We start from the raw sequence: 26,175 nt of genomic DNA on the forward strand, positions 1-26,175 counted from the left end.
TACACGTGGCAGAACCAATTTATTACGGAAACAAGACATCACTTGCAGGATGCAAACAGGAGATAAAAACATCGCCCCCCCCCCCCCCCTCCCTACCTGCTTATGCGGGAGCGGAGCGCTAATTCCGTCGAGGCGCCTGCAGCTCGACGGGTCTAGTCAGCCAAGAGAGCCGCACGCTACCTTGCATACGCGAGCATCCATCACGGAATGCACAGTACTTACCCCACTTTACGCACTAAGGTTAAACAGCGTGATGGGATGGACGGTTGCTTATTTTCGCGTCATCTACCATCCTGCAACCGGCGGTTCCGAGCATTTGAGTTCCGAGCGGCTTTGACTCAGTGGCTGTCTGTGCACGTCTCTATACTCTCTCTCACCCGTCTCTCTCTTCCCCTTATTCCTTCCCCCAGCGTAGGGCAGCCAACCAGACTCCGGACTGGTTATCGTGCCTGCGTTCCTTATATCCCTCTCTCTCCGAGCATCTTTTGCGGTGCCTGCCAAGTTGCTCCAAAATGGGGATGAGGTGATGACCAGTTGCCGCAGCCGCATTTTCTCTGATATTCTATCCGTGCCGTTCGTACGGCGTGTACAACTTGCACTGCGCCCTGCCATCAATTTTTCCCTTTCATTTGCAACCGTACTGGGCAGTGGCAGGGGGAGCTGAGACTAGTGCATCGTTAGCATAGCCAGCATCTCGTATGACCCTACCTAAGTGACCTCCTTTAAAGTCACTCGGCGAGTATTCTCAAGAAATAAACAATACACGTGTGTCACCCTGGGGAAATAATATATTGCTAGTCAAACCTCTGCTTCGATAAACTTTAGGACACAAACGTTCCGTCTCATACAGTTTTGATGGAGCTCGATATTTTGTATCTAGCTCCATGATGGAGTCACTTTATTGCAGCGTTATCTGTCTCAAGGTCAAGCGCACTCGGCTATGTTGGGCCTAATAAATAAACATCACCGCTTCTGTGACTTATTGCAACAGGACGGAAAGCTGTACGCAATAACACATTGCTTTCTTGCTCTCGCCAGCCGCTTCCAACATCATTTGATGTTTGTGGTTTGTGGATGATAATTTGTGGTTTCGGTGCTAAAGAATTTGCGCTTAAATATGAGCGAACTAGACGGAACGATGCTCTTAAGTGGTTGATATCATGGAGTATTGTGTTTTATGCACGTGGAGTCATCACAACAGTTCAACAGTGTACAATGTGTCCAGGCTTGACCACATAAGTAAAAAAAAAAAATGATTCCAAGCGTGTGAAGAGTTCCAGCGAGCTATCCGGAGCTCAAAAAATCACTCGCGAAGGTAGTTGAACTACAGAAGGAGGTCAATATCCCGCTTTATCATCTTGAGAAGTATCGGCTCGACCACCTGGACGTTGTAGCCGCTGTCGACGAAGATGGCGCCAAACACAGACTTGAAGAACTTGTAGACGAAGCTGCGTTTCTTTTTGGCGTACTTTAGATCAGACAAGGCCTGCAGAAAACAAAAGTATTTTAAAGAAATAAATAGAGAGCACAGAAAAGCATCAACTCAGCATGCAGTTGTCAAGCATAGCAACTTCTCAGTGCCAAGACATGTGTACCACAATGAGTTTCCTCTTGTGAAGTTAACTGACACTTTGCCAGCTCATAACCTTTTTGTCAGGTGAGGCAGAGTTTTGAAAAAGAAGGAAGCATAGCGAGTTCCTTGACAGTTCATCCCAATGAAAGTAAACATGTGGGAAAATGCTGAGCAGTGCTCTTTTGAGAGCAGATTTGTCTTGCCCTGCATTGAAGATACTGTTATTATATGTTCATGGCATCAATTACGATGAGGTTAAAAAGTAATGATCATCGGAAACAAGTATTTACATAAAAAGCTCTATTTTACTTCGTACTTAATAAGACTTCCTTACGTAGTCACCACTCAGAATTATACATTATCTCAGCGTTTTTTATTGCTCCATAGACCTTCATTGTAGATAATATCAGATTTCATGAAAGACCAGTGTTCGAGCTCCAGAATTATTTCATCTGTGTCATCAAATCGACGACCATTCAGTGGATATTTCTTTTTTTTTTTTTCAAACAAGAAATATTCACTTAGTGCGCGATCGGGGGAAATAGGATGACTGGGCCATTACTTCACAGCCACATTGCTTTGCTTTCGCAGCAGTAACTTGTGATGAGCGTGTAGGTGTTTTATTAGGGAGAAGATTAACACTTTTGAAGATCATAACACGATATATTGGCTTCAGATAATGTAATAACTTGTTCAGTAGTAATCAGCAACATTGATGTTTGGCAGTCAGACCTTTCCTAATGTGCTCTGTCAGGATGGCTCCATGACAATCCAAGAACACCAATAACACGACCTTCCCTGCAGACCTTTGCACCTTGTCATTTTGGGGAGGAGGAAAGTGGCGTTGGAGAAGTGTGGATTTGTTCAGCTGTTCAGCCTTTGAATCACAGAAGTAGATCCAAAATTTATCGACAGTTACCAAACGACTAAACAATCCTCTTCATTGTGCTCCGAAAGAGTTGACATCTGCGTTGACAGGTCGCGTCGTGTTTGCTCTGGACAAAGGCTAGCTGCCGAGGCCCCCAACGTGCAGACACCTTAGACACATGCAGTTTGTCATCAGTTATGTTCCACACGCTTCCAGAGCCTAAACCCGTTTCATGTGTGACCATTTGAATACTAATTGTTTAATCTTGCAGAATGAAAACTTGCACTTTATTCACTGTGGCTGCATCATCAGGTAAAGGGGGCCTTCTAACTATAAGCTATAAGCTCGTCAGTGGGATACAAGTGACCAGTTTGGAACCTTCGTTTCTTCCTCACAGCAGTGATATATCATGGAGAATCATCCCCACAGACAGTTTTCATTGAATCATAAATTTGCGTGGCACTACAGTCCCTCAAATGTAGAATATTTTTTAACTCTGTGAATCTCAATCTTCTTCATCCTTCGGGATACTGACTTTACCACCACGTGCCACAAAGTAAATGCATTGCATTTCTATGTAAATAGACTTCAATAATTACACTGGCGAAATTGATTAACGCGTAGCTATTTTGACTATGCCTAAGGAACAAAGCTTTTTCACACCGTCTCGTATTTTGACCGAATGTAGCAACATCTCGCGTGCAACTGGATGTTCTCTTCCTGATTCTGTCATGTGATTTGAATAGGATGGAAATAAACACAATTGTATATGTATCGCATTTAGCTGTACAGCGCTTCTTTGACAGTTTTACTACGTATTCGCTTCCCATATGTTCTGATATGCGTGTTGGAACTGCACAGTTTCTTTTTACGGTTGAAGTTGTGGACGCTCTAGCTATTTCAATAAAATATATTGTAGTTTATTAATTTGTCTTGGAGTCATAGGTTCTTAAGTGTTGTGGAATTACCAGATGATCCGTGCGGAAGCGTTTATTAGATCGAAAGCTCTTGTTCAATACGCGAAGACCGAATCAAACAGCCGTCATCATCATTACTTAGTTAGCTCAACTTAATCTTGCAGTGAAACTACCAAAACTGGCTTTCGACTGGTTTTTCTTTGGCACTGGTACGCATTAGGTAGACCACCCACAAAGGTGCGTATGATATAATGTAGATCGTGCATTTTTAAACAAAGGAAACCAAATATATAACATGTTGGTTTGGAGAAAACGTTCCGCTTGGTTGGGGACTATGATTTGACGAACCGTGCATATACAGGGGCTTGTTTTAACAAACCGAATTCAACTGGGAGCCCTGCAACGGACATACTGCTTCAAAGCGTCTAAAGTCATATGATATGCCCTAGGCTGCCTGTATGCAATGTAGAAACGTTATAGAAAACAAAAACGTCTGTATATAGATTTTTCTGTGAAATAGTGTGTAGAATGTCTGCTTAGACATTCAGCTATGTTTACAAGCTGATCAGCTATATCACACTTTCTATCAGCTTGTATCGCGGTTAATGCGGCATACCTGAACACTGCGGAGGCCGTCAGCAAACTCCCTCAGCGAAGCTTTCTCGACGGGCCGGTCGACGAAGACGAACTTGTGGAAGTTGTTCTTCACGGCGAAATAGGCGAGCGAATCTTGACGCAGCACCGACGCCTTCACCTGAGCCATGTGATGCTGGGACTTGTTGCGAGCATTCATCAGCACGTACCTGCATGAAGACGCGCGCACAAGGAATCACCATCGGCTACAGAGATGGCCAGTTTCAGATTGATTGATTGATTGAAAACATCTTTATTCGCCGGATATTCGTAGAACTCGTGGGTGGGCCGCCTATTCCGGTAGCCCACTGGTTACTGCTGCTGCGCTGGCCCTCCCCACCAGCCGGTGCTGACGGTCAGGATGATCGCTGAGCAGAATAGCCTCCCACTGCTCTTTTGAGGGATTTGGAATGGGGTCAACTATGGGATTAAATTGGCAAGCGCACACCATGTGGTAGAGGTTAGCTACCTCTCCACAGTGTGGGCATTGCGGAGAGTATAGTGTAGGGTACCACTGGTGTAACTTAGCTGGCGTTGGGTATGTATTAGTTTGTAGTCACCAAAGAGTGTTCTCTTCCAACTTATTGAGGGATTTATGTGGTGTTGGGTACTCCTTCCTGGCTGTTCTGTATGGTGCGAGATTGTCAGCATACACTGCTAAAGCAGTTAGTTCCCAGCACTCTTCACGGTCATCAGGGGGAGACGCCCGGTATAGAAGAGCTCGGGCATGCCTGTGAGCGGCTTCGTTTCCTCCTGGTAGTTCCAGGTGACCGGGATCCCAGTTTCAGAAGTGCTGTTTAGATTTATGTGTCTCCGTTCGAGGTTACAATGAGCGTGCACACAGATGCTTTAACATATGCACCAGTAGCACTCCTACGCACGATGAGCCAGCAAAGTGCGTACGCATGCATGTAAATGAGCTGCGAATCCAGGCGTACAACAAAACCTGGATAATGTTGGAATTAAATTCTGCGTGTTTACGCGGTTCATTCAAATCTAATTTACCAAACTTTGACAGGATGCTTCTGTTGCAATTTTGCTTGGCGCGAACAGGATGGAATTGGGCTGCTTGAATTGGCTTGCAATGTCGTTATACGGTTACGTGCAGTTCACAACTGCTTGCACCTGCTTTTCTAAAGCTAAGCATTCTTTGCTTCTTCTCACATAATTTAAGGACGTTGGCGATAGAGGATTTATGATTTTTATAGCTTCCTTGGTGTTGGCTGCTGTCTTGCCGAGTAGACGCAAGCTCATTACCGACTACTTCGCTATTTGTTTCCAGGCTAACTAATTACTCACTACTACACTACTGATTACCACGCTACCTCATAACGCACTACTACACGTGAATATCTCAGGAAATATCTACAAAGATTCCAAAGCTACCTTGGTTCTTCAGAAGAAAAATAGAAAGTTATTTATCAAAGAAGAGGTCAGGCAAGGAGCGACAATCTCTCCAATGCTATTCACTGCATGCCTGCATGATTGGAAGAAGTATTCAAGCTATTAAACTGGGAAAGCTTAGGAGTGAGGATCTATGGTGAATATCACAGCCAAGGCGGCGCTGCTCTGCCTGCAGAACCCTGACAGGTCTAGCCTTGGGGTTGCGCTGCTCTCTTCAAGACTGACGGCCCTTCAGGACGCAGGATGCTCACTATCCCTGCATTGGCTACCGGCACACGTGGGGATCCCGGGCAATGAAGAGGCGGACACTCTTGCAAAAAATGCCCACCACTCAAGCGTCCCCCTCAGCCCTGCTGTAACGGCTGCAGACTTCTCGACCTGGTGCTATAGCAGTGCAAAATCACTTCGCCGAGTTCGCCGATGGTGCGGGTGACGCGTGCGGTGGGAAGGGACGTGGGCGCCGTCGCGTTGGCCGTCTTTGACAAAAGTATGACGGCAAAGCAAAAGCTAGCTAAAAGACTTCCTGGAATTGCGCTTCGTACCCTGCCCGTCCGGGGCAGTCATCCCTGGCTCCAACAGCCCCGACAAGAAGACACTGCTGGTCTTCATCGAAGAATTTAATGTCGGCCAACGAAAACCGCAAAACCGGCGGTTATACCATGTGTCCCAGCGAACGTTAGCCAAGCTGCTCAATGAAAAAAGAAAACCCAAGGATTTAGAAACCACAGTGCAAGACAATTACGAAACCTGCGGAGTCCGGTCATCAGAAGTCTGATAACCGAACAGCGTAGGTCATAAACTCGTATCTTGCAACGTGTCTTCCCTTATCGTTCTTTTCTTTTTCTTGGGGGGGGGGGGGGGGGAGGGGGGGGTCGACGTTCACTGGCACACCCTATAGGCCTCCATGGAATTAGTTTTTGGCGTGCCTCTCGTCAGCTGTCACTCTAGGCGGTGATCACTGGCCACGTCGTGAACTTGTGGTGCGTTTGACCACGTGTTCGACAGATGGATAGATGTGCTGGAAGTTTCTCATCACGTCTCGTATTTCTCGACTCACGTGCCCCTTTTCAACATGGTGCAGAGTCAACAACACCACCACCAACCAGGCACAAGTTCATTCGGTACAACGCCTGCAGTCGTGACACGGTGCCCGGGCAACTGTGTAAATTGGTGCTGGTTCAACGCAAAATGTCAACAAACATGTGCATTGCGCCTAATAAATTCAATGTATATTTCTGTTTCACGAAACGCCACACCTACATCAGAGCAGTTACATCGTTGTGTTGCGATTTCATAAGTGAGAAATTGCATTTGGGCGTTTAGCCTTGCAATACTATAAGCATTGTATTGCACCTGTATCAATTTGCCCAAACATTTGGGCCATTAATGTTACGCTTTCTCAACCTTTGCTTTATTACTTGCACAAGTATATAAAAGAATCTTCAGTTATCGTCGATACTTTCACTTGTAGCACAAATACATTTTCCCAGTCATTCATACCTCGGATGTCACTAGAGTCCAACCACCTTACCGCGAACACTCTACCAGTGTTAATTCCTGCTTTCGTGATGCCTTAGCACATTACTTACTAAACTGCGGTTTCATACTCTCGCATGTTATATTTTTACTATTAGTTCATTTTGCCGGCATATTGTATTTCTGTCACATTACTGTGTATTTAAGCTTGTACTGCCTATTTTGTATGTTTCTTTTCTTTTTTCGCGTATTATCTGTGACAAGTCCTGTAAACCACTCCACTCTGTAATGCCTTGAAAGGCCCTTAGGGTATTATCAATCAATCAATAAATAAATAAATAAATAAATAAATAAATAAATATGCGGGGTATCCGACTGTATACAGTTATTTTTCATTACGAACCAATGAAAGAAACAGAAATAAATGGAGCCAGTGCTGGAAGCGACGAGGAGAGAAACTTGCAGGAAGCTTAAGCTTCGCCTTTAAAAGTGGAACGCGATAGCGTTCAAAGTGCTTATCACGCTTCCTGGCAACTGGAGCTCATGTAACCGCAATGTTTCCTGCGAAACGCTGGCCGCGAACGCTATATGCAAGAAGGCGGGCTTCGTGATATAAATGCGGCCCCGAGCGCGGCTCGCGATGCGACGGAGGCGAGCGCCAGCTGCTCAAGGATTTTTTGGTTGTAGCAGCTAATGCACGTGCCACAGGTTAACTGCACCGAGCATTCCACTACTGCGACAGGATCGGTGGCTAGGTTTTACTGCTTCACGTGTTCGCCTTTTGCTTAGAGGGCTGCTAAACCAGTGGGCTACTCACAAGAACCTCAAGGGGGTTATAAGCCAGGTGTTTTGTAAAAAAAATGTGGTGCTCTGCAATGACTGTGCTATTTGCGATAAACCCTAATTAAGCTGTCAGCGTTTTGTAATGTTTAGAATTTTTTTACCACATTGCTGATGTATTGCATTAACTTCCTCCCTCTAAAGTGCTATTACAATCACAAATATGTGACTAATGTGTAGGCGACGCATTCAAGGTTGTTCCAACGCGCTGTCCTTCCACGGTGACTCCTATGAACTGCACTTTAAACAAGGCATACGCACGCCAACCTCGGCAAGAGGTGGATGCAAAAACGCTCCTCGTTGTCTCCGCTGCGCGGTCGGTCCTCGCAGTTTCTACGTGCAATGAGAGCAGTGAGACACTTCATTAAATTCTCTCGGCATCTACAATGCTGAAAGAGAAAGCTACTTGTCAGCATGAGAGCATCCCAGCGGAAAAACTAAGCGCGACAAAATAATTCGCCCGCACGAAGGTGTGCAGACGCCGCGAGAAACTACGGCACCTTCACGGCGCCCCTGCCAGCAACGCCGTCACGCGGCAGGAACGCGTTTTGTGGCCAGCCTTCAGAAGGCGGTCTTAACAGCTCCCGACCCTACCAAGGCACCCGCACACGGGCGCGCGCAAATGGCGGATGACGCGGCTGGTATGTGAATGGTAGAAACGCTGGAAAAGGGGTTTCTTTGAGTTTTTGCGTAACCGAATTACGTTTTCTCGTATAGTCAACTTACAATGCGAGGGCTATGATGTCTGTAGGTTGTGTGAAAGTCATAGTTTACAATTTTCCCATGCATTCTTGCTTGAGAAATTCAATTAGTTCAGTAAATTCCTCGTGTCACATGGAGTGCCTGGGTAAGGTTGGTTCGAAAACCTTTTTGCCGAAATCACGTGAGACGCCGGACGCTGACACCGGATTTTCTATGACACGGGCTCCTTAACGGTGTCGCGCTAAAATGTGTACAACGTCGCCTTTATACTTAACTTTCCCAAGGTTGTATTCCTCTCGCTTACGCCCATTGCTGACAGCCTTTTACAAATTGTCTGTCTTTATTAAACGTCCCTTTTATTTTAATGCTTAAGCATTACTATGCTTGCCCAACGAGAAAACCGTCCGTCCGTGCCTGAGTCCGTTCGTCCCGTAAAACTACCGCTTTCGAAATAGCTCTCACAGCAGCGAGCGAATTTACTTTTGTGTGGCCTCTCGCTGCAACGACAACGAAGCGGAGAGAACATGGCGCTCACGGAGCTCTCTGAACACGCCTCACTCAGCCACTTTCGCCGATCGCTTTCAAGATACGGGCCTGTGCGAGTCTCTTCAACGCTAAGTAACCGGCGAGAACACAGCACGCGAAGCTATCAGCAGTCGCTACTTTTTGTCGGCATCGTAGATCGCTTTCAGGGCGCGGCCCGCGCGGTGGTGCCTTACGAAGCCGCCGCCTGAGTACATTTGGTCACGGCCGCGCGGTGGTGCCTTACGAAGCCGCCGCCTGAGTACATTTGGTCACGGTTCATAATGGTCTGACGCGGATGGATAAGGCGCTAAAGAGCGATAACGACTTATAATGATTGGAGCCTCATCAGCGCACCTAGCGCCGCCAGCTGCAGCACTTTGCTTGCGTCATCAACGCTCCTTGCGCCACCGTCCACACCAGTTCGTGTCGCCACAGTGCTGTCGATCGTACTGGCCTGATTAAGCTTCATAACATTGATAATGACACCAGGCTGAGTAAAGATGAGTAAGTAGCACAATGATTACGCACACTTAGACAACTCCCAGAGGAGTTTCTCCGTGATTTATTTGTTTCCCTTCCCCACATCCTACTCTACAAGGAGTAAGGACGATGTATTAGGACGGCGGGCCAATGTTCCTTCTAGCAAATATCTAATCTATTTCTCTTGGCCAGAGAAGAGTAAATCCTAGATATTAACGCTGCCACAATTACAGTACATGTAACTGCTTCACGGAGCCTTAAAGAAGCGCTGCAGAAAAAAAAGAAAGAAAAATTAAAAATAAGGACATTTTTGTCATACCGCAGCCTTTTGGCTCGAGTGGCTTGAGGTGGTCTGATTAAGGGGATGCACGGCCTGATGAGGGGGCTAACAATCGGCATGAGGAGCGTTAGCTTGCCAGCCTACAAGCTCATTCTTGGAAACAACGCTTCAAGAAACTGAGAACTCCGGTGTGAACTACTGACGCAGGTTTCGAAGCACCCCGTTCTCGAATACAGTACTGGGAAAGTAGTGAGCATGTTAAACGATTATGGACTCTTTCATGCCCTCAAAAGTGCATGGAAGACGAATTTGGCTAAGTTCCACCACATATAAAAGCGTGTAAAAAAACAGACGCGAGTTTGAAACATTACTGAAAAGGCGAAGTACGTTTGGAGCCTCCAGAATTACAGTTGTTTTACACGTCATTCACGTGATCATGTGGTTCACGTGATTTTACACGTGATCGATTACTCGATGAGTAACGTGGTGTTGAGAGAGAGAGAGATAGAGAGAGAGAGGAAAGGGGAAAGGCAGGGAGGTTAACCAGAGAAAAAGATCCGGTTGGCTACCCTACGCTGGGGAGAGAGGGGAGGGGGAGGTAAAGTGGTAACAAAGTAGAGATAAGGAAAGGAAGGAAAGGAAATGTCTAGGAGGGAAGTATGGGGTGACATCGCCCTGATAAGGACACTAAGTGTAAATATTAAGTTAAGATAAACTGATAAGATCAGGGCTCGAGAACGTCTTAAGCGTCAATATTATCGCGAACAGAGATTTAGTAATCGATAGACTGATGTAAGTAGAAAACACAATTAGAGACACATCTGGGACATTCAAGTACTTGCCCGATGACGAATGTACTCCTCATCATAATTCTGTCACTTTCAAAGGAGAGTCGGAGTAAACGAGCCTGGAGGAACATTAATGCTGTTTCTACACATGTGCATTAACGTGAGGAACGCGTACCCTTACACAGGGTGATCGTTGCAAAGATGGATGGATGGATGCAAAACTTTAATGAAAGTACTGAGGTACGCGATTCAGGGCGCTGCGGGCCGCTCCCACGTTGGGACAGTCAGGGCATGCCCTACCGCCGCATCGTGGGCCCTCTGGATAAAGGCTACGCCGTGTTTTCCAAAGGGCTTGAGGACGCGCGATGCTAAGCAAAACGGGTGAATGTGAAGCAGTCGCCGTAGGCTTCACTGAAACCCTTCCGCGATTCCAGGCTGCCAGTAGGCCACGCTTTGAGAAACACCGCCTTGTTCGTCATTGATGCTGTCTACGCCCCAATCAGCGTAACGCACTGACCTGGACACGATGTAGTCCATGACGAACGATCCGATGTAGTCGAGTGGCTCGAAGGAGTCGTGACGGTCCTTGCGGTCGCGCGTCTTGAACGTCGGGTGCAGCAGCGCCTTAAGGAGTATGTTGGGGTTTTGGAAGTGGTAGTCTCCCAGGTGGTCGCGCACGAACTCCTGGGGCACGCGCAGTGATAGCGCCTGCTTCAGGTCCGGCGCCACCTGAAGGTGCTCCAGGCCCACTGCACCACCACCACCCGACGATCCCTGTGGTGCATTGTTGCTGCCCCCTGCGTCCAAGATCGATCGAAAGCAGTAAGCATACTTCTTAACGGATCGACGGTATGTTTCGTGTTTAGTCCCCGATGACTTAAGGATGCAGTGGTAAGCACACCACTGTCCAACTGCATATTGGATCTATGCACCAGCCAATTAAGTTCGTTCATTTCTGTTACGTCCCGGTGGAGGCGAACTGTTTAGTAAAGCGCAAGCATTCTTTGCCACCGGAAAGTCCATGGGTAGACACGCGTAAGCTACGAAAAGCAAGCAAGCAAAACTAAGCAAGAACGGTCACAGACGAGCCAAACAATTTTTACGCACTCGCAGGCGATACTCAAAATTCGTATAGCTTTTTGTGATAGAAGCAGGTCACGCTCGTAAATGGCCAAGTTTTCCATCAAATGGTGTCAGCAAATGCCCAGGTCCGTAAGTATTGCACAAAAGCGCTGCATACAGTGATTCCTGAAGGCAACCAGACTCCGCGCCCATCTATAGGACAGAGCGCTTACATTACGTCGGATGCACCAACGCACACAAAACCCGCCCTGCCTTTCTGTCCTTCTCTAAATATTTTCCTCCCCTTTCTTCTTTCTGCATTGTAGAGTGACCAACCGCGCTCAGTCCTGGTTCGTTTCATTGACCCCTTTATAGCTCACCTCCCACCGACGTTCGTTACAATGCGCAGATTTCTACCACCGTCATCTTCGGGGCTGCCGCATAGTGATAAAAATGAACATCTTATGGAGGTCAACAGAGCCCAAGCTGAGCACGTCCTTCTATGGCTTCGATCTATGGGTGGTGCTAATTTTATGAAGCCTTGCTTCCAATAGAACGATGTGGAGTAGTAGTCTTCTGGAGGGGGAGAGGTAGATAAAAAATGATTCAGCATATATCGGAATAACACGAAGCCTTGCAAAGATTGCAACCGAGGCTCAAGGGAGAAGGCTTTTGTGGTTCGTCAATGCAAAGCGAAAATAGAGAGGTATGTTGGTAAAATTCAATAACGATTGAATATTTTGCCATGAGGTAGCGAGGTGAGCCGGAGAAAAGGTGTGCGAGAGACGACGATACCTAGGACATCACAAAGTTCGAGAGAGAGCTGTCGACTAACCGAGCGAAATGGCTATATCAGAAAACCATCTATGCGTTTTCAATGTATTTCAATAGGCGGCATCAGAGTTGGGCACGAGCTTCTCCTTCGTCATCCTCAAAACTAGTATTCGAAACGACTTTCGCAGGAATAGGTTCAATTAATGGTGTGGTGGTCGGACTAACACGACGCGAAAGAAGATTGTGCGGCTTTTTACCGTCGCCACATCTGGTTCTAAACATAGTGACTTGACAGCGTCAATGTGAATTTTCTTGCTAATATAATTTACAAACTTAATTAGTCTATAAGCTCTCCATAAACAGATTTTTCGTGTTGCCTTCATGCAAGCCACTGTCCTTCAATAACTTTCTAGCTATAGGCAATTACATCATCATCATCAGCAGCAGCATCATCATCATCATCATCATCAGCTTCATCATCAGCAGCAGCAGCATCAGCATCTTTAATGTCCGCTGCAGGACGAAGGTGCGATCTCCAGTTACCCCTGTCCTGCGCCAACCGATTACAACTAGCGCCTGCGAATATTCTTAATTTCATCACCTCACCTAGTCTTCTGCCATCCTAGACTGCGTTTCCCTCCTCTTGGCACCCATTCTGTAACCCTAATGGTCCACCGGTTACCTAACCTACGCGTTACATGACCTGCCCAGCCTCATTTCTTTCTCTTAATGTCAATTAGAATATCGGCTAGCCCTGTTTGCTCTCTGATCCACGCCGCTCTCTTCCCGTTTCTTAACGTTACGCATAACATTCTTCGTCGCATCGCTCTTTGCGCGGTCGTTAACTCGTTTTCGAGCTTCTTTGTCAGTCTCAAAGTTTCTGCCCCATATGTTAGCACCGGTAGAATGCATTGATTGTACACCTTTGTTTTCAATGATAATGGTAAGCTTTTATGTCAGAATGTGACAATGCGTGCCGAATGCGCTCCAGCTCATGTTTATTCTTATGTAGCTTTGCATCTCATTATGAGGGTTCCTTGCGAGTAATTGACATAGCTAAACGCACTCCTTCACAGACTCTAGAGGCTGACTGGCGGTCCTGAACTCTTGTTCCCTTGCCCGGCTATCGATCATTATCTTTGTCTTCTGAATATTAATCTTCAACCTCACTCTTATACTCTTTCTGTTAAGGTCACCAATCATTTGTTTTAACTCGTCCCCAGTGTTGCTGAACAGGACAATGACATCTGCAGACCGAACGTTGCTGAGGTATTCACCGTTGATTCTCACTCCTAAGTCTTCCCAGTTTGATAGCTTGAATATTTCTTCCGAGCACGCAGTGGGTAGCATTGGAGAGATTGTGTCTCCTTGTCTGACCCTTTCTTTTCATAAGTATGTTCCTACTTTTCTTGTGGAGAATTAAATACATCATCAATGACATCATACGGACCATAATTGCGTAGAAATATGTGGCCTCAACTCAGTGGAGAAATCTCTTCAGAAATGTAGCGATCCATGTAAAGAAAAAAGTCAAGATCCGGTTTGGCTCGTGGTTTGGGTGTTTCCAAAGGGCTTGCCCGGGATCTTGTTAAGAGGAAGCTATAGCTCGGGCCCGACTCCGATGCCACCTATTAAAATACGCGTAAGACGCAGAAATGCGTTTCTGAGGTAACAAAAGGGCTGATTTGAGAGAAAATTTTAAATGCTAGCGGTTTCTGCAAGCGGAATATTGATTTAGGGTCCGAATTTTTTAAAGGAGCTTTCAAAAATTGATAAGTTCGGTAAGAATGGAAGCAAGAAGTTTACAAATTCGCAGCATGGAACTAAGAACAGATATCGCAGTTCTCTAAACTGCATCCGTTAGAGCACTGAAAGCGGACAAATTCACATCTCAGATGAATTTGTTACATTGTTTGCAAGGGTGTTGCAAAAGTCCTACTCACATATTAGCGGCATATTTGAGAGCCATATACAGGGCGTCCCAGTTAACTTTAGCCAGAGTTAAAAAGTATGCAAATGTCATGCAGCTGGACAGAACAAAGGTAATGTTGTTTGCCGTCGCTTGGAGATATTCGAACTATATTTTAATTCTACCGAATTAGATAATTCTTCTTAATTAACCAGCTTCTCAAATACTATAAGTAGATGGAAAGTGTCAATGCGAAAATTGTAGGGCGACATGAAAGCCCCCCGATACAGCTTTGTGTTGCTCAATACGTGCTGCGTAAAAGTGTTTTTCCGAGCGGAAATAAGACCGCAAATGCACGCAAAATTGCCGCGCGACAGGCCGCTCGAGGTGCAAGGCCACTGTTATTCAGCGTCTGTATTTGGCCCATTTCTGTCTGTCTTCGTCTTACCGCGCTGTGTCGCACTTCAGACGCCACGCAGTTGACGCCAACTAGACCAAAGTCAAACACTGCTGGGTTTCAATAATCCCTATTCCAGCTTCTTGCGCTTTCACTCGAATAATAATCAGCCATGATGCTTCCGAGAATTACCAATTTGAACCAATAAAACAAATTGTGTCGCTGCAGGGCTGAAAGAATCCGTAAAAATATTATTTTGAGAAAGAAAAAAAGAAGAAATCGCTAGTAGCGGGTTCAGTTTCAATCGTCGTCAGTAAAACGAGCAAGCAGCAGCGCTGGGTCAAGTAGCTCTATATAAAACCAAATGAATTATCGAATCGAATAATTAAAGCCCCATTAAAAGTTACATAACTAGGTATCCGAACATCACAGGATGTTCACAGGAAGATGGCGGCTCGAAGTGATTAACAGTGACCAAACAAGGTATACCCTTGTTGACGTGATTTCATTTCATTTTCTTACATATTTTTTATATTGTTGTTTCCGCTATGAGAAAAGCAGTAGCCGTCACTAATATAAGGTGACTCCATTTCCTTCTTTCATTCTCATTAAAAAAAAAAAAAAAACGGAATATCCTTGGAGGCAACGTTTGGAGGCAACAAGGGGTCTTCGCGATAGCATCGACTGCTTTCCTTAGCAGCGTTTATGCATCCGTACTAAGGTAGTTGAATTTCATATCTATAATTCACTGTTATGGATTACTGCTTGCAACAAATCTTTAGCCGTCTAGCTACTGCTTTCTGAAATACTAGTTGACGCTAAGACCAGTAAATTAACGCCACCACATGTTTTGAAGTTGACGATCCTTTTTTGCGACGAGGAAGCTGCAAGTGACAGACTCTGGCACGTTTCTCTTTTTCTTATTTACTTTTTTTGATGTACTTGAAAGCATCGGCTGTTCATCAGGAACATTTGGACAAGACAGCCGATTTACAAATGGCAATACTGTTTGGTAACCCATCTTCGTGTAATCGCAACGCGTTTCACTTTTAAGCAAAAGTCCACTGTCGAATGAATCACCGAGACGCAAATTAGAGGAAGATTCTGAACCCGGACAGAAAGGCGACTCACCATTGATGGAGAACGGTGCGGCTGCATTCCGGCCACCCTGAATGTTGAATGAAAGTAAACGCGGTGTCGGTACTTTCTCAAGCATGCAGCAGCAAAAGATGGCAGGCATTCAGTCTATATCTAAGCGAAATTCTATTTTTCTTTTTGTTCCTTTGTCTACGGCAGGTTCAGCTTTTGCAAGCTGGAAGTGTCGCGTTTAAATGTGTGCATCAACAAGTACGAAACTTAAGTAAAAACATTTGCTGTAATCTTGAATCTCGTTACCGCGAACGCGAATGGAGGATACAATTACTCAAATTAATTTCGTCCTTCACCGTGTTTAACTGGTTACTAAAGAGGTAACAACTGCAGTTATTAACAGCTCAGCTAGCTAGACACTCATCAATGCGTCATTAGTCGCATTGCAATTGAAATATTAGAACAAATGCGCAATTGAATTTATGTCGAAGCTTTACGTCGATTTCCTCGTCTGCGTGTGTGGGTGTTTTGTAATCGCTATGCTGGAGATTTTGCATATCAGGAAAGAACACATTAAGTCCTACGACAACGTGGTTGCAAGACAATGACGTGAATCATAAAGCTCAAAATAAAACTACAAGCTCCTGCGCAAGTGCATGTACGTCAGAGATGGGGCGCACATTACAAACACAATGCCAGCGATCACAGATACAAGAGCCATGTAAACAAGGAATCACAAGGAAATGCTGAACCATTAATATATGCAATTGTAGATTAGCATTTCGTGGTTAGATTTCAAACATGCCAAAGGCATATCTCACCTGCTGTCCGGCAGCAAGTCCACAAGCGACAGAGAAGAGCACCTGCACAGAAATGACGATTATTACTGATGCTCTTAAAGTAATTCTTCAATATACATGCGATATGAGCCCGCAGTAATGACAACGTTATGTGCACTGACATTCTTATTTCACCGTAATGAGGGCTGCTGTGCTGCAGAAAGAACAATATATTTTTTTATAAGACTTCCGTGTGGCTTGATAAAGCGGCAAGCAGAAGCAACCGAGACAGAGGCAGGGCATTTTTAGCAAAAAAATAATAAGGAAGCCGAGTAATCAGCACATAAATGTGTGGCACTATGTTTTCCAAAGTCAGCAAATGAACGGATGCAATCACGACTTCAATGAGTGCGTGAACGAATGAAATTCTCGAAAATTAATAAAAGAATACTCATCATTGCACTACCATGATTAATTATTTTGAGCCCTGCTTGTGCAAGACATTTTGGGTATTAAATAACAAGTGTTGTGTGATCGACATAAATGTATGTACGTTGTACTTCACTGCGCACGGTCGCCGCGATGGAGTCCCCCGAACCGGCTTCTTGCGTGAAAGGTAGGCAATCGCCGAGAGTAAGCTGTGTGAAATATGTGCTTACAGTGGGCTGTCTGTATAACCAAATGGTGCATAACGGAATGATGTCTCAATGCAGCGATTGCTTGTCTAATCGACATAAATGTATGTCCGTTGTACTTCACTATGGTTAGTGAAGGATGGCCGGAAGTCCCCAATCTATAGTTATAGGTTTCTGTAGAAATCTCTCAGCTTTCACTGATTATTTATTTTACGTTTCTTTTTCAATCAATTAACAAGTTAATTATTCAATCAATTTTTATTGTACCAAGAAATATAGTACAAACAGGCATATAAAGGCGGGACTCGAGAAGCGTAAGGCCGTACTAGGGGTACCTGTAGTAAGCATATCTGTATTATCATACGGTAAACATATGTGGCTTCATAAGGAGGAACTTAAGGTACTGAATTATTCAGAAAATGCAGGGTAAGATTTAAAATAATACGCACAATCAATGCACATAATACTAACCGTATCCGGCTTGCGATACGGCTAAACGGACGTAACGTGGAGCTATCGTGCCCGCATCATTTGTGGACACGGCATTTCGACATGTGTCAGCCTAGATCCCCACACTGCGGTTGTAATGGCGCCACAAGCACACGAACTGGCGAGTAGGGTATCCACAAGTCACGAACACAACGTCGGCTGCACTACACGCATCGCACGATGTGGAGAAAAGAAGCGAACATGCTCTTAACTTACCAACAGGATCAAGTTCCCGGAAGGTGCCGCCATGTCTTCCTGGTGGGTTCGAAAGCACCAGGTGAGTCAGCAGTGGACAACGCCACGCGGTATACCTGCGTGTAGTTGGAGCGAGAACAACTTACTAGGTCTTGCAGACGCGAATCACAAGCAAGCCTTCGCCAGCGCGAAAGAAAGGCATTCTCCCCGCACCGACGACGACCGAGCGTTTCCTGTTGCGACAACCCACGTTGGCACACGCGGCGTAAGGGGGGCCGGGCGAGTTTCCACGGTGACAGGAAACACCTCCCACTTTCCTCTCAGACAAGTTACTCGGAACACCGCCTCCTTGCCTTCGAAACGCCCTCCACGAGTTGCTTGGCCTTGGTGAGCAAGAGCGAACTACGTCCTTCTGTCTCCGCCAAGCAACAACTCTCCGTCTCGTCCGCTAACACTCTCTGAAATTATGTACTCCTCTCTTCGGTCAATGGCAATTCCGAAACTATGCATTTCCGGACAGGCGTTGGTCGACGGCGCTGCCAACGCTCGTTTCCAGGAGGGAAGATTAGTCGGGAAGGTCACGCGAGGTTATCCGACGTTGTCAAAAGAAGGGTGGCTCTAGAGACAAGATGATCAGGAGCAAACGCGCGCGCGTGGGAGCAGTCAGACCTTTATGTACAGAGTCGCGGCTGAGTTAACGTAAACGTTTGGGCAATTAGGCGGTTTTGACTCCCGTCTTATATTTGCACCAAATATGGCCCGAGGGACTAATCAGAGAAACGACAAGTACATGCGCGAACTTTCAGCTGATTTCACTTTTTTCGTGCAAGCATATGTGCTCTGTAAATAAAAGACGCATGCAGATTTGGGTTTGTGTCGTTTTCTTTAAGGCCAGTTAAAGGTTTGTGCACGTGCTTGCCGTTTTCCATTGCAGTGCCGTTCGCTGTGTTTGGTGCTAAATTAAGACGACCGTCACAGCATTAGGACATAGCAGAACAGATTATGTTGAATTTCAGTGGAAGATTGTGAACGGGAAAGCCTGCTCAGCAACGCAGCCTCTATATTCGGCGGGCAACCTGCGTTACGGTTGCGGGACTAGAACTGTGCGCGTTGGCAAGTCATCATCATCAGCCTATTTTATGTTCACTGCAGGGCGAAGGCCTCTCCCTGCGATCTCCAATTACCCCTGTCCTGCGCCAACCGATTCCAACTAGCACCAGCGAATTTCCCAATTTCATCGCCACACCTAGTCTTCTGCCGTCCTCTACTGCGCTTCCCTTTTCTTGGTACCTATTCTTAGCTCTAATGGTCGAACGGTTATCTAAACTGCGCATTATATGACCTGCCCAGCGCCATTTTTTTCTCTTAATGTCAATTAGAATATCTACTATACCTGTTTGCTCTTTGATCCAAATCACTCTCTTTCTGTATTTTAACGTTATCCCTAGCATTTTTCGTTCCATCGCTCTTTGCGCAGTCCTTAACTTGCTCTCAGGCTTCTTCGTCAGACTCCAAGTCTCTGCCCCATATGGCAGCACCGGTAAAACGCACTGATTGTACACCTCCCTTTTCAATGATAATGGTAAGCTTCCAGTCCGGAGCTGACAATGTCTGCCGTATGCGATCCAACCCGTTTTTATTCTTCAATTAATTTCCTTCCTATTATCAGGGTTCCTTGTGATTAACTGACCTAGGTAAACGTACTCCTTCATAGACTAGAGACTGACTGGCGATCCTGAACTCTTGTTCCCTTGTCCGGTTATTCATCATTATCTTTGTCTTCTGCATATTAATCTTCAATCCCACCCTTGCACTCTCTCTGTTAAGGTCCTCAATCATTTGTTGTAACTCGTCTGCAGTGTTGCTGATAGTAATGTTGTATTGTCCTGTTCGTTCTGTACTTGTGTCAGTGTTCGTGCGCCTACCTCTTAGTAGCGTGAATTCCTACCTAATTTTTTAGCTCTCGGTCGTCATCAGGGCTGTCGGAAGAAACAGAGATAGCGCGAAAAAAAAAAAAAGAGACGAGCTCGACAGCGGCAGATGATTTGGTGGTTTAATAAGATTAAGAAATCTACAGAAATAGAAAGGAGTAAGACTGACGCAGGACGGGGGTAACTGGTGATTGCTGGCAGAGGCCTTAGTGATGCCGTAGGCATAAAATACAATAACGGTAATAATCCTATAATATAACTTTATTCGTGCTACATAAAACGTACCTCACAGAGCACCAATTTCGAATTACTTTAGTGAAAGGGGAAGTATTACAGTTCATAATTTACACAATTACCGTCCGAGTTAAACTTAGTCTAGGAACTCTAGTTGTATGCAACAAACGTGTGTGAGCTGGTCCAATTATGAAAAAAAGGGAACATTATAATTTAACTAGATGTGGTGAATCTTATGAAGTAACCACTCCTCGTTTAAACACAGGTAATCAGCGTTTACATTACATGATTTCGTCGCTCCTGAACGTGTATAGAATGGCTAACTTTCACCTTTTTACCAGTAACAACCATGAAATTCGCAAGAAGTATTTAACATAGGCGTAGATGCAGTTATGTTATTATACGGTATTATTGTACTCTTACGTATATTCTAACACTTCAACACCCGTTCATTATCACTTGGTTTTGATTATTATGTTCGTTCGGACATTTGTGTGTTTCTACCCTATTTTATGATGATTAGCAACAAAGTTAGGCTATTTATCCATCTAAAACAGGTTGATTTAGGCTTCAGCCCTTAGTAATAAATAAAAAAGCGTAGCTGTGTTCGCCTCTTCCTAGACATTTGCGCAGCTGCTGCTGCTTCTTGCAGTCTTGTCGACTAGCTCTTGCCCAATTCGTGGGTCATACTGAAAGTGATGTCGTCATCACGCTGTGTCATAGTACCATTGCCATCTGTGAGGGCTTCTGACTTTTGGCTTCTGGATGATTGTGCGGTGTCGCGCATAGTGTAAAAAAACACCGGATATAGGGCGAATCGAGGTGGTTCTTACCGAATGCGTTGGTCATACTTAGACTAATATCGTCATCGAGCCGTCGTAGGCGTACCACTGCCATCTCTGCTGGCTCCTGGTTGCAATCTTGGCCAATTGGCCGGTACCGTATACAGTGCAAACATCAGGTATAGTGCGAATTGAGGCAGCCCGCCTCAATGCGTCGTCGCCTCAGGATCCAACTAATGCCGTGGTGTTCGTGCCATCATCGATATTTTGGCCGTCATCTTGTCGTCAAGCATAGCATCATCAGCATAGCATTGTCAAGCAATAGCATCATCGCCATTCCACCTTCACCATTCCGTTGTCGTTATGCCGTCATCTACACTGCGGCGTCACATCTCCGTCGTCATAGCTGTCGTAATTGTCAAGTCATAGCATAACACGCTGCGCTGCGGGCTCACGTTAAAGAAACTCCAGAGGGCGACCAACTACACACTACAGCTCATTCGCCGGGTGGCTAATCGGCACCACGGCATGGGCGAGGGCGATCTGCTTCGACTTGTGCAGGCATACCATAACCAGCAGAACCATGCACTCGACACCATATGTCGAACTCGGAGCCACGGACTTAGCCAAATTAAACAGAATGGTCAGACGAAGCACAAAGGCAGCCCTGGGCCTTCCGGACCACGCGGCCACCGCAAGGCTAGAGGCCTTAGGCATGCACAACACGATCGAGGAGCTCTTAGACGCTCGCCACACAGCCCAAGTCTGTCGTCTCTAGCTAACCCCGGCTGGCCGCACAGTCCTCCGGAAGCTCAGTCTCGAGGCTATCCCCGAGGTTACAGAGTACATGACGATTCCGCGAAAGGTCAGGGGGCATACTTATGCCCCACCTCTACCCCGCAACATGGACCCCGAGTTCCATCAGGGCCGTCGGCAGGCCCGTAGTGAAGCCATTTGGCGACGCTACAGCTCGCAAGATGGAGTGGTCTACGCAGACGCAGCCAGACACCCTCGCGGCGACCTCATGACCGCGGTGGTAGCGGATCACAACGGAGGATTGATAGAACACACAACAATCATGGCTAGCCGAGTGGTGGTAGCGGAGGAAACCGCGATTGCCATGGCCATGCATGCGGAAGCGAATACCGTCATCAGCGACAGCAAGCAGGCCATCGGCAATTTCGTCCGCGGTAGAGAGAGAGAGAGAATAATGCAGAGAAAGGCAGGGAGGTTAACCAGAGGTAGTTCCGGTTGGCTACCCTGCGCAGAGGGAAGGGTTAAGGGGGATAAAAAGAGAAACAGAGTGGAAGGGGGAGATAGAAAGAAAGGGAGACAAGCACGAACAAAGCGCGTACACTACAGAGCGGTAGGGGGCGGCATTCTTAGAGTCTGTTGTGAAGCCCCGTAGACCTACCGTAGACGCGGTAGAATTTCCAAACAGGCGTACCATGTCCTCACACAACGCCCCCTAAGCGGCTTGAAAACCCTCGTGTGGACCCCCGCTCACGCGGCTGTGCCCGGCAACGCGTCGGCTAACTGTTTGGCTCGAGATCTCGCGCGCCGAGCCTCGTCCGCGGATGCGGACGGCGTGAATGAGGAGGAGAGACACGAGGAACCCTGCGAGTCTTATCATAAAATAGCCCATTGGTATCGCTTGAGGCGTCGCGCGCTCCCACCACCGGTCAAGCAACTCGATAAAACGCAAGCGGTCGCGTTTCGGCGACTTCAGGCAAACACATACCCGCACCCAAAGTACATTAACAAAATCCCATGAGGCAAGGAAAGCGACCAATGTAGGCTCTGTTCAGAAACAGGAACACTCACACACATAATGTGCGAATGCACCTCGCTCCTGTTTTCTCATCCCCCCGTCAGAAGCGAGACTGACTGGACAGCCTGGCTCAGTTCCGGGGACGTCGACCGACAGCTTGAACTGGTGGACTGGGCGGAGAAGGCCAAGTAGGCCCAGGGTCTTACTTGATCCCAATCCCTCAGCAACGTCCCCCTTCACGTCACCCTTTCAATAAAGTTTGTCACCATCACCATAGCATCGTCGCCATTCCACCTTCATCATTCCATTGTCGCTATGCCGTCATCTGCACTACGTCGCCACACCTTCGTCGTCATAGCTCTCGTAATTGTCAAGTCATAACACCGTCGCCATTCCACCTTCGTCATTTCATTGTCGTTATGCCGTCATCTACACTCCGTCGTCACACCTTTCGTCGTCATTTCGTCATACCATCGCAACAATTCAGCATCGACGTCACGTTGTCGTCACGACGTCATCGTTGTACCATCGTTGTCACTCCAGCGTCGTCATCCAATGGCTGTGATGTCATCACAGTGGGACACGCCCATTCTGTAGTATTGGCACAGAACGTGCGCATTCCTAGTGCACATACCGAGGGGCTAAATTAAAAAGAAGAAAAGCAAATCCAAGGAATCGCTCAAATATAATTCACCGTTCGATGAAAAAAATCGATGTGCTGTAGGGATATCTCTGAGCCGATATAAGCTCTTCAGGTGTCATGTAGGAATAGTAGTAGAACATGCCCATTTCAGAGGATTTGTCAAGAACGGGCATACGCGCATACTTAGTGGCCAAATCAAAGAAGACAAAGTAACTCCGAGATCCGCATAAATATAACTGACCATTCCATTAGCAGATCGGATTGCTTTACGGAGGAATGTGAGCCGACAGTGCATGTTCAAGCTTTATGGGGGAAGTTAGTATAATAATTCATATTATAATTATCTAGCTACATTTATTATCTGCATGTATGTATGCTAGCAAGGGTCGTATAAGCCCACTTCGTTCGTAGTTTCATATAATCTTCCCAAACATGTTCACAAATAGATTCGCCAAGATAGCAACCGACCCAACAGCAGCCAGGCAGCCCCACGAAACCCGGGCTAGTCGGCAAAGAAAGCTTCGCCTCAAAACAAGGACTCAACGGCGCCATCCTGCTAGGGGGTGGATAAAGCCAGGTATGCGGCATATGTAGCAGCGACTAGGCGTAGAAGTAGGGTAAATATTTAGTCAAACTGAGCTGGTCAGTACTTTTTCACGCGCAACTTTCCAATTCGAACACGACAGAAGGACGAACGGACGGCCACACGACATGACATTGAGCGCTCGGGTCGCGTTGTTTGCGTTTCGCCTTTGTGTAGTTTTAACGCCTGAAACTTTGAACACAAACTAGCGCGCACCTTCTTCTAGATGTGGCACACCCAATGCACACATGGCATAACGTAAGGTCTAGTGGCATCTTCTTGTTTTTCGTTTGATTAACGCGTTTCCGTCAACCATTTCTTTACTGTTGTTATAATACCGATCTAGTGGCATTACGACAACAGCAAGCCCATCCATTCGCGGTGCCGCTTAATAATCCGTCCATCCAGCGCACCGCGTTACAAAAAAAAAAAAAAAAAAGAACGTCGAATGAGTAGTTCGAGCAGGGCTAGAAACAATAAAGGCACTCGTGGCGTATCCCAAAGAATGTGGGAAATATTTGCAACGCGCTACAGAGAAACGCACGCGTGGAGCATTCATTCATTCATTCATTCATTCATTCATTCATATGACAGCGTAAAACAATACGTCACAATTTTGTCGAGAACAATTATATAGCTATACAACACGCTCTTAAACTACGCAGTTGGTATACTGACGCGATGAAAAGCAGTGCAAATGAGACACGGTGAACAAAAGTTACTGAAATAAGGTCTATTACCGATTTTTAAGTATTTTCAGCATGATGGAAACATTTGTCGACTTCCCTGAGGTCACAACAGAGAACACAAACGAGGTGTTCGCGTGCTGATGCGTTCATTTCAATTTCCAACGCTCTACGTCACATCAAGTTGAAAAAGGGACTGTACAGCAAGCGTGTCTTACACCACTTGTCTTAGGAATTTCCGAGTCCCCCACGGAAGAAGCTTGGAGAAAGCCTTAACTACGCGCGAGATAATACGGCAGCATTCATGATATGCTGCCGAGTTTTCGAGATTTGATGGCACCCGCACGCACGTTTGTATCTGAAAAATCTGTGACTTTGTTTTGTCAAGCAGCGCTATTCGACGTGCTCAATCTGGAGGCTAGGAGCTGGAGATTAGCGCCGGGCTGCTACGACGACGACACCAGCAACGCTCCGACTAGTAGGCATATATTTTCCCGAAGTTACTCACCTGCAGAGGAACTGCGGTTGAACTGAAGACCTCTCGAGCCAAAAGAGACTGACGGTGAATCGGGATTTCGCATGCGCGAGGTTCAGAACGCCAAAAAACGTCGGTCCAACGTTGAGTCGCGTCCTCACGAAAAAAAAAAAAAAAAAAAGCAGCGACCGCGTCTTTCCAATTGTTGGGCACGCAAACAGCGCTAACAGAACGAGGCGCAGCACACGAACTGTATGGGACTGCAGCGCCCGTGCTATCCGTGCATGTTTCGTGCTCCGAGTCCCGTCATAGCAGCGCTGTTAATACTCGACACAGTTTCCGTAACCAGCACGTGCAACTTTGTGAGCAATACGTTCACACCGCAACCGCCCAAAAATGAAGAAAAAAAAAAAAACGTAATGAACGATGCGCATGCGCACTGGCGAGTACGCGGACACTCCCAGGCCCCCTTTTCTTTCGCGTATGCGCATCGCGCGGCCGCGAGCAAGCTGACCGTGAAACTGCCTGAGACGCGCGCGCGCGTGCTAAGTAGCTACACAACGCAAAAAAAAAGAAAAAAAAAACACGCGCCTAGCTAACCTTGTATAGGGTAGAAGTGGGCCACATAACGGGTACGAGCACTCACGCGAGCAAACAACGCAAAAAAAAGATTACGAAAGAAAAAAAAAAGAGATGGAACAAGGAGCGCTCAGAAGACGCCGCGCACGCAAACGCCACTCACCCTTCGCCCAGCCGGCTGCAAGCCACCGTCGACTCCACCACAAGCAGGCACAACCCACTGAACGTCTGGAGCGCCGGCCAGAAACTGAAGCGGCTGGATGGCTGGGGTTGGCGCGCCCGCACCGCACCCTTCCTCGCCGCCCTCCCCTCGCCCAAGTGACTGGGCGGCCGCAGCGGGATAAGATTAAGTGGCCAGAGAGATTCTCGCCTGTATCCCTCTCCTCCTTCGGGACCCGGTGGTGTCAGAGGCATGGAAGGCCAGCGAAGACGCCACCAAGCCTCCTCTGTGTTGCGCGTGTCGTCTGTTCCTGAAGTATATGCGACGTGCGTATTCGTCTGTCTGTAGTACCGTGCAATCTTGTGAAGGGATTGGCGGCTGCTTCGTTCACTCGTCTCGCACATGTAAATCCTTCACTCTATCGTCTTTGCCTGACCCCGCTCTATCGCCTTCCCCTGGTCCAATCTCGTCACTGTCGTCCACGGAATTCGGTCCGTCGTGTGAATCCAGCTTTAA

At 46.6% G+C, this 26,175-nt stretch overlaps 1 protein-coding gene across 1 annotated transcript; it reads right to left on the minus strand.

The window, feature by feature from the left end:
* Positions 1-26,175, minus strand: LOC126528054 (ribonuclease 3-like). The gene is made up of 7 exons (XM_050175914.3): positions 25,663-26,175; positions 17,837-17,931; positions 16,539-16,580; positions 15,760-15,796; positions 11,004-11,283; positions 3,975-4,161; positions 1-1,486 (listed from the first exon to the last, which is right to left on the minus strand). Exons 2-7 carry the CDS (start codon positions 17,867-17,869, stop codon positions 1,325-1,327), a joined length of 741 nt encoding a protein of 246 aa, XP_050031871.1. The 5' UTR covers positions 17,870-17,931; positions 25,663-26,175; the 3' UTR covers positions 1-1,324.

This window comes from Dermacentor andersoni, chromosome 9 (genome assembly GCF_023375885.2).
Source record: "Dermacentor andersoni chromosome 9, qqDerAnde1_hic_scaffold, whole genome shotgun sequence".
Lineage (NCBI taxonomy): Eukaryota > Metazoa > Arthropoda > Arachnida > Ixodida > Ixodidae > Dermacentor > Dermacentor andersoni.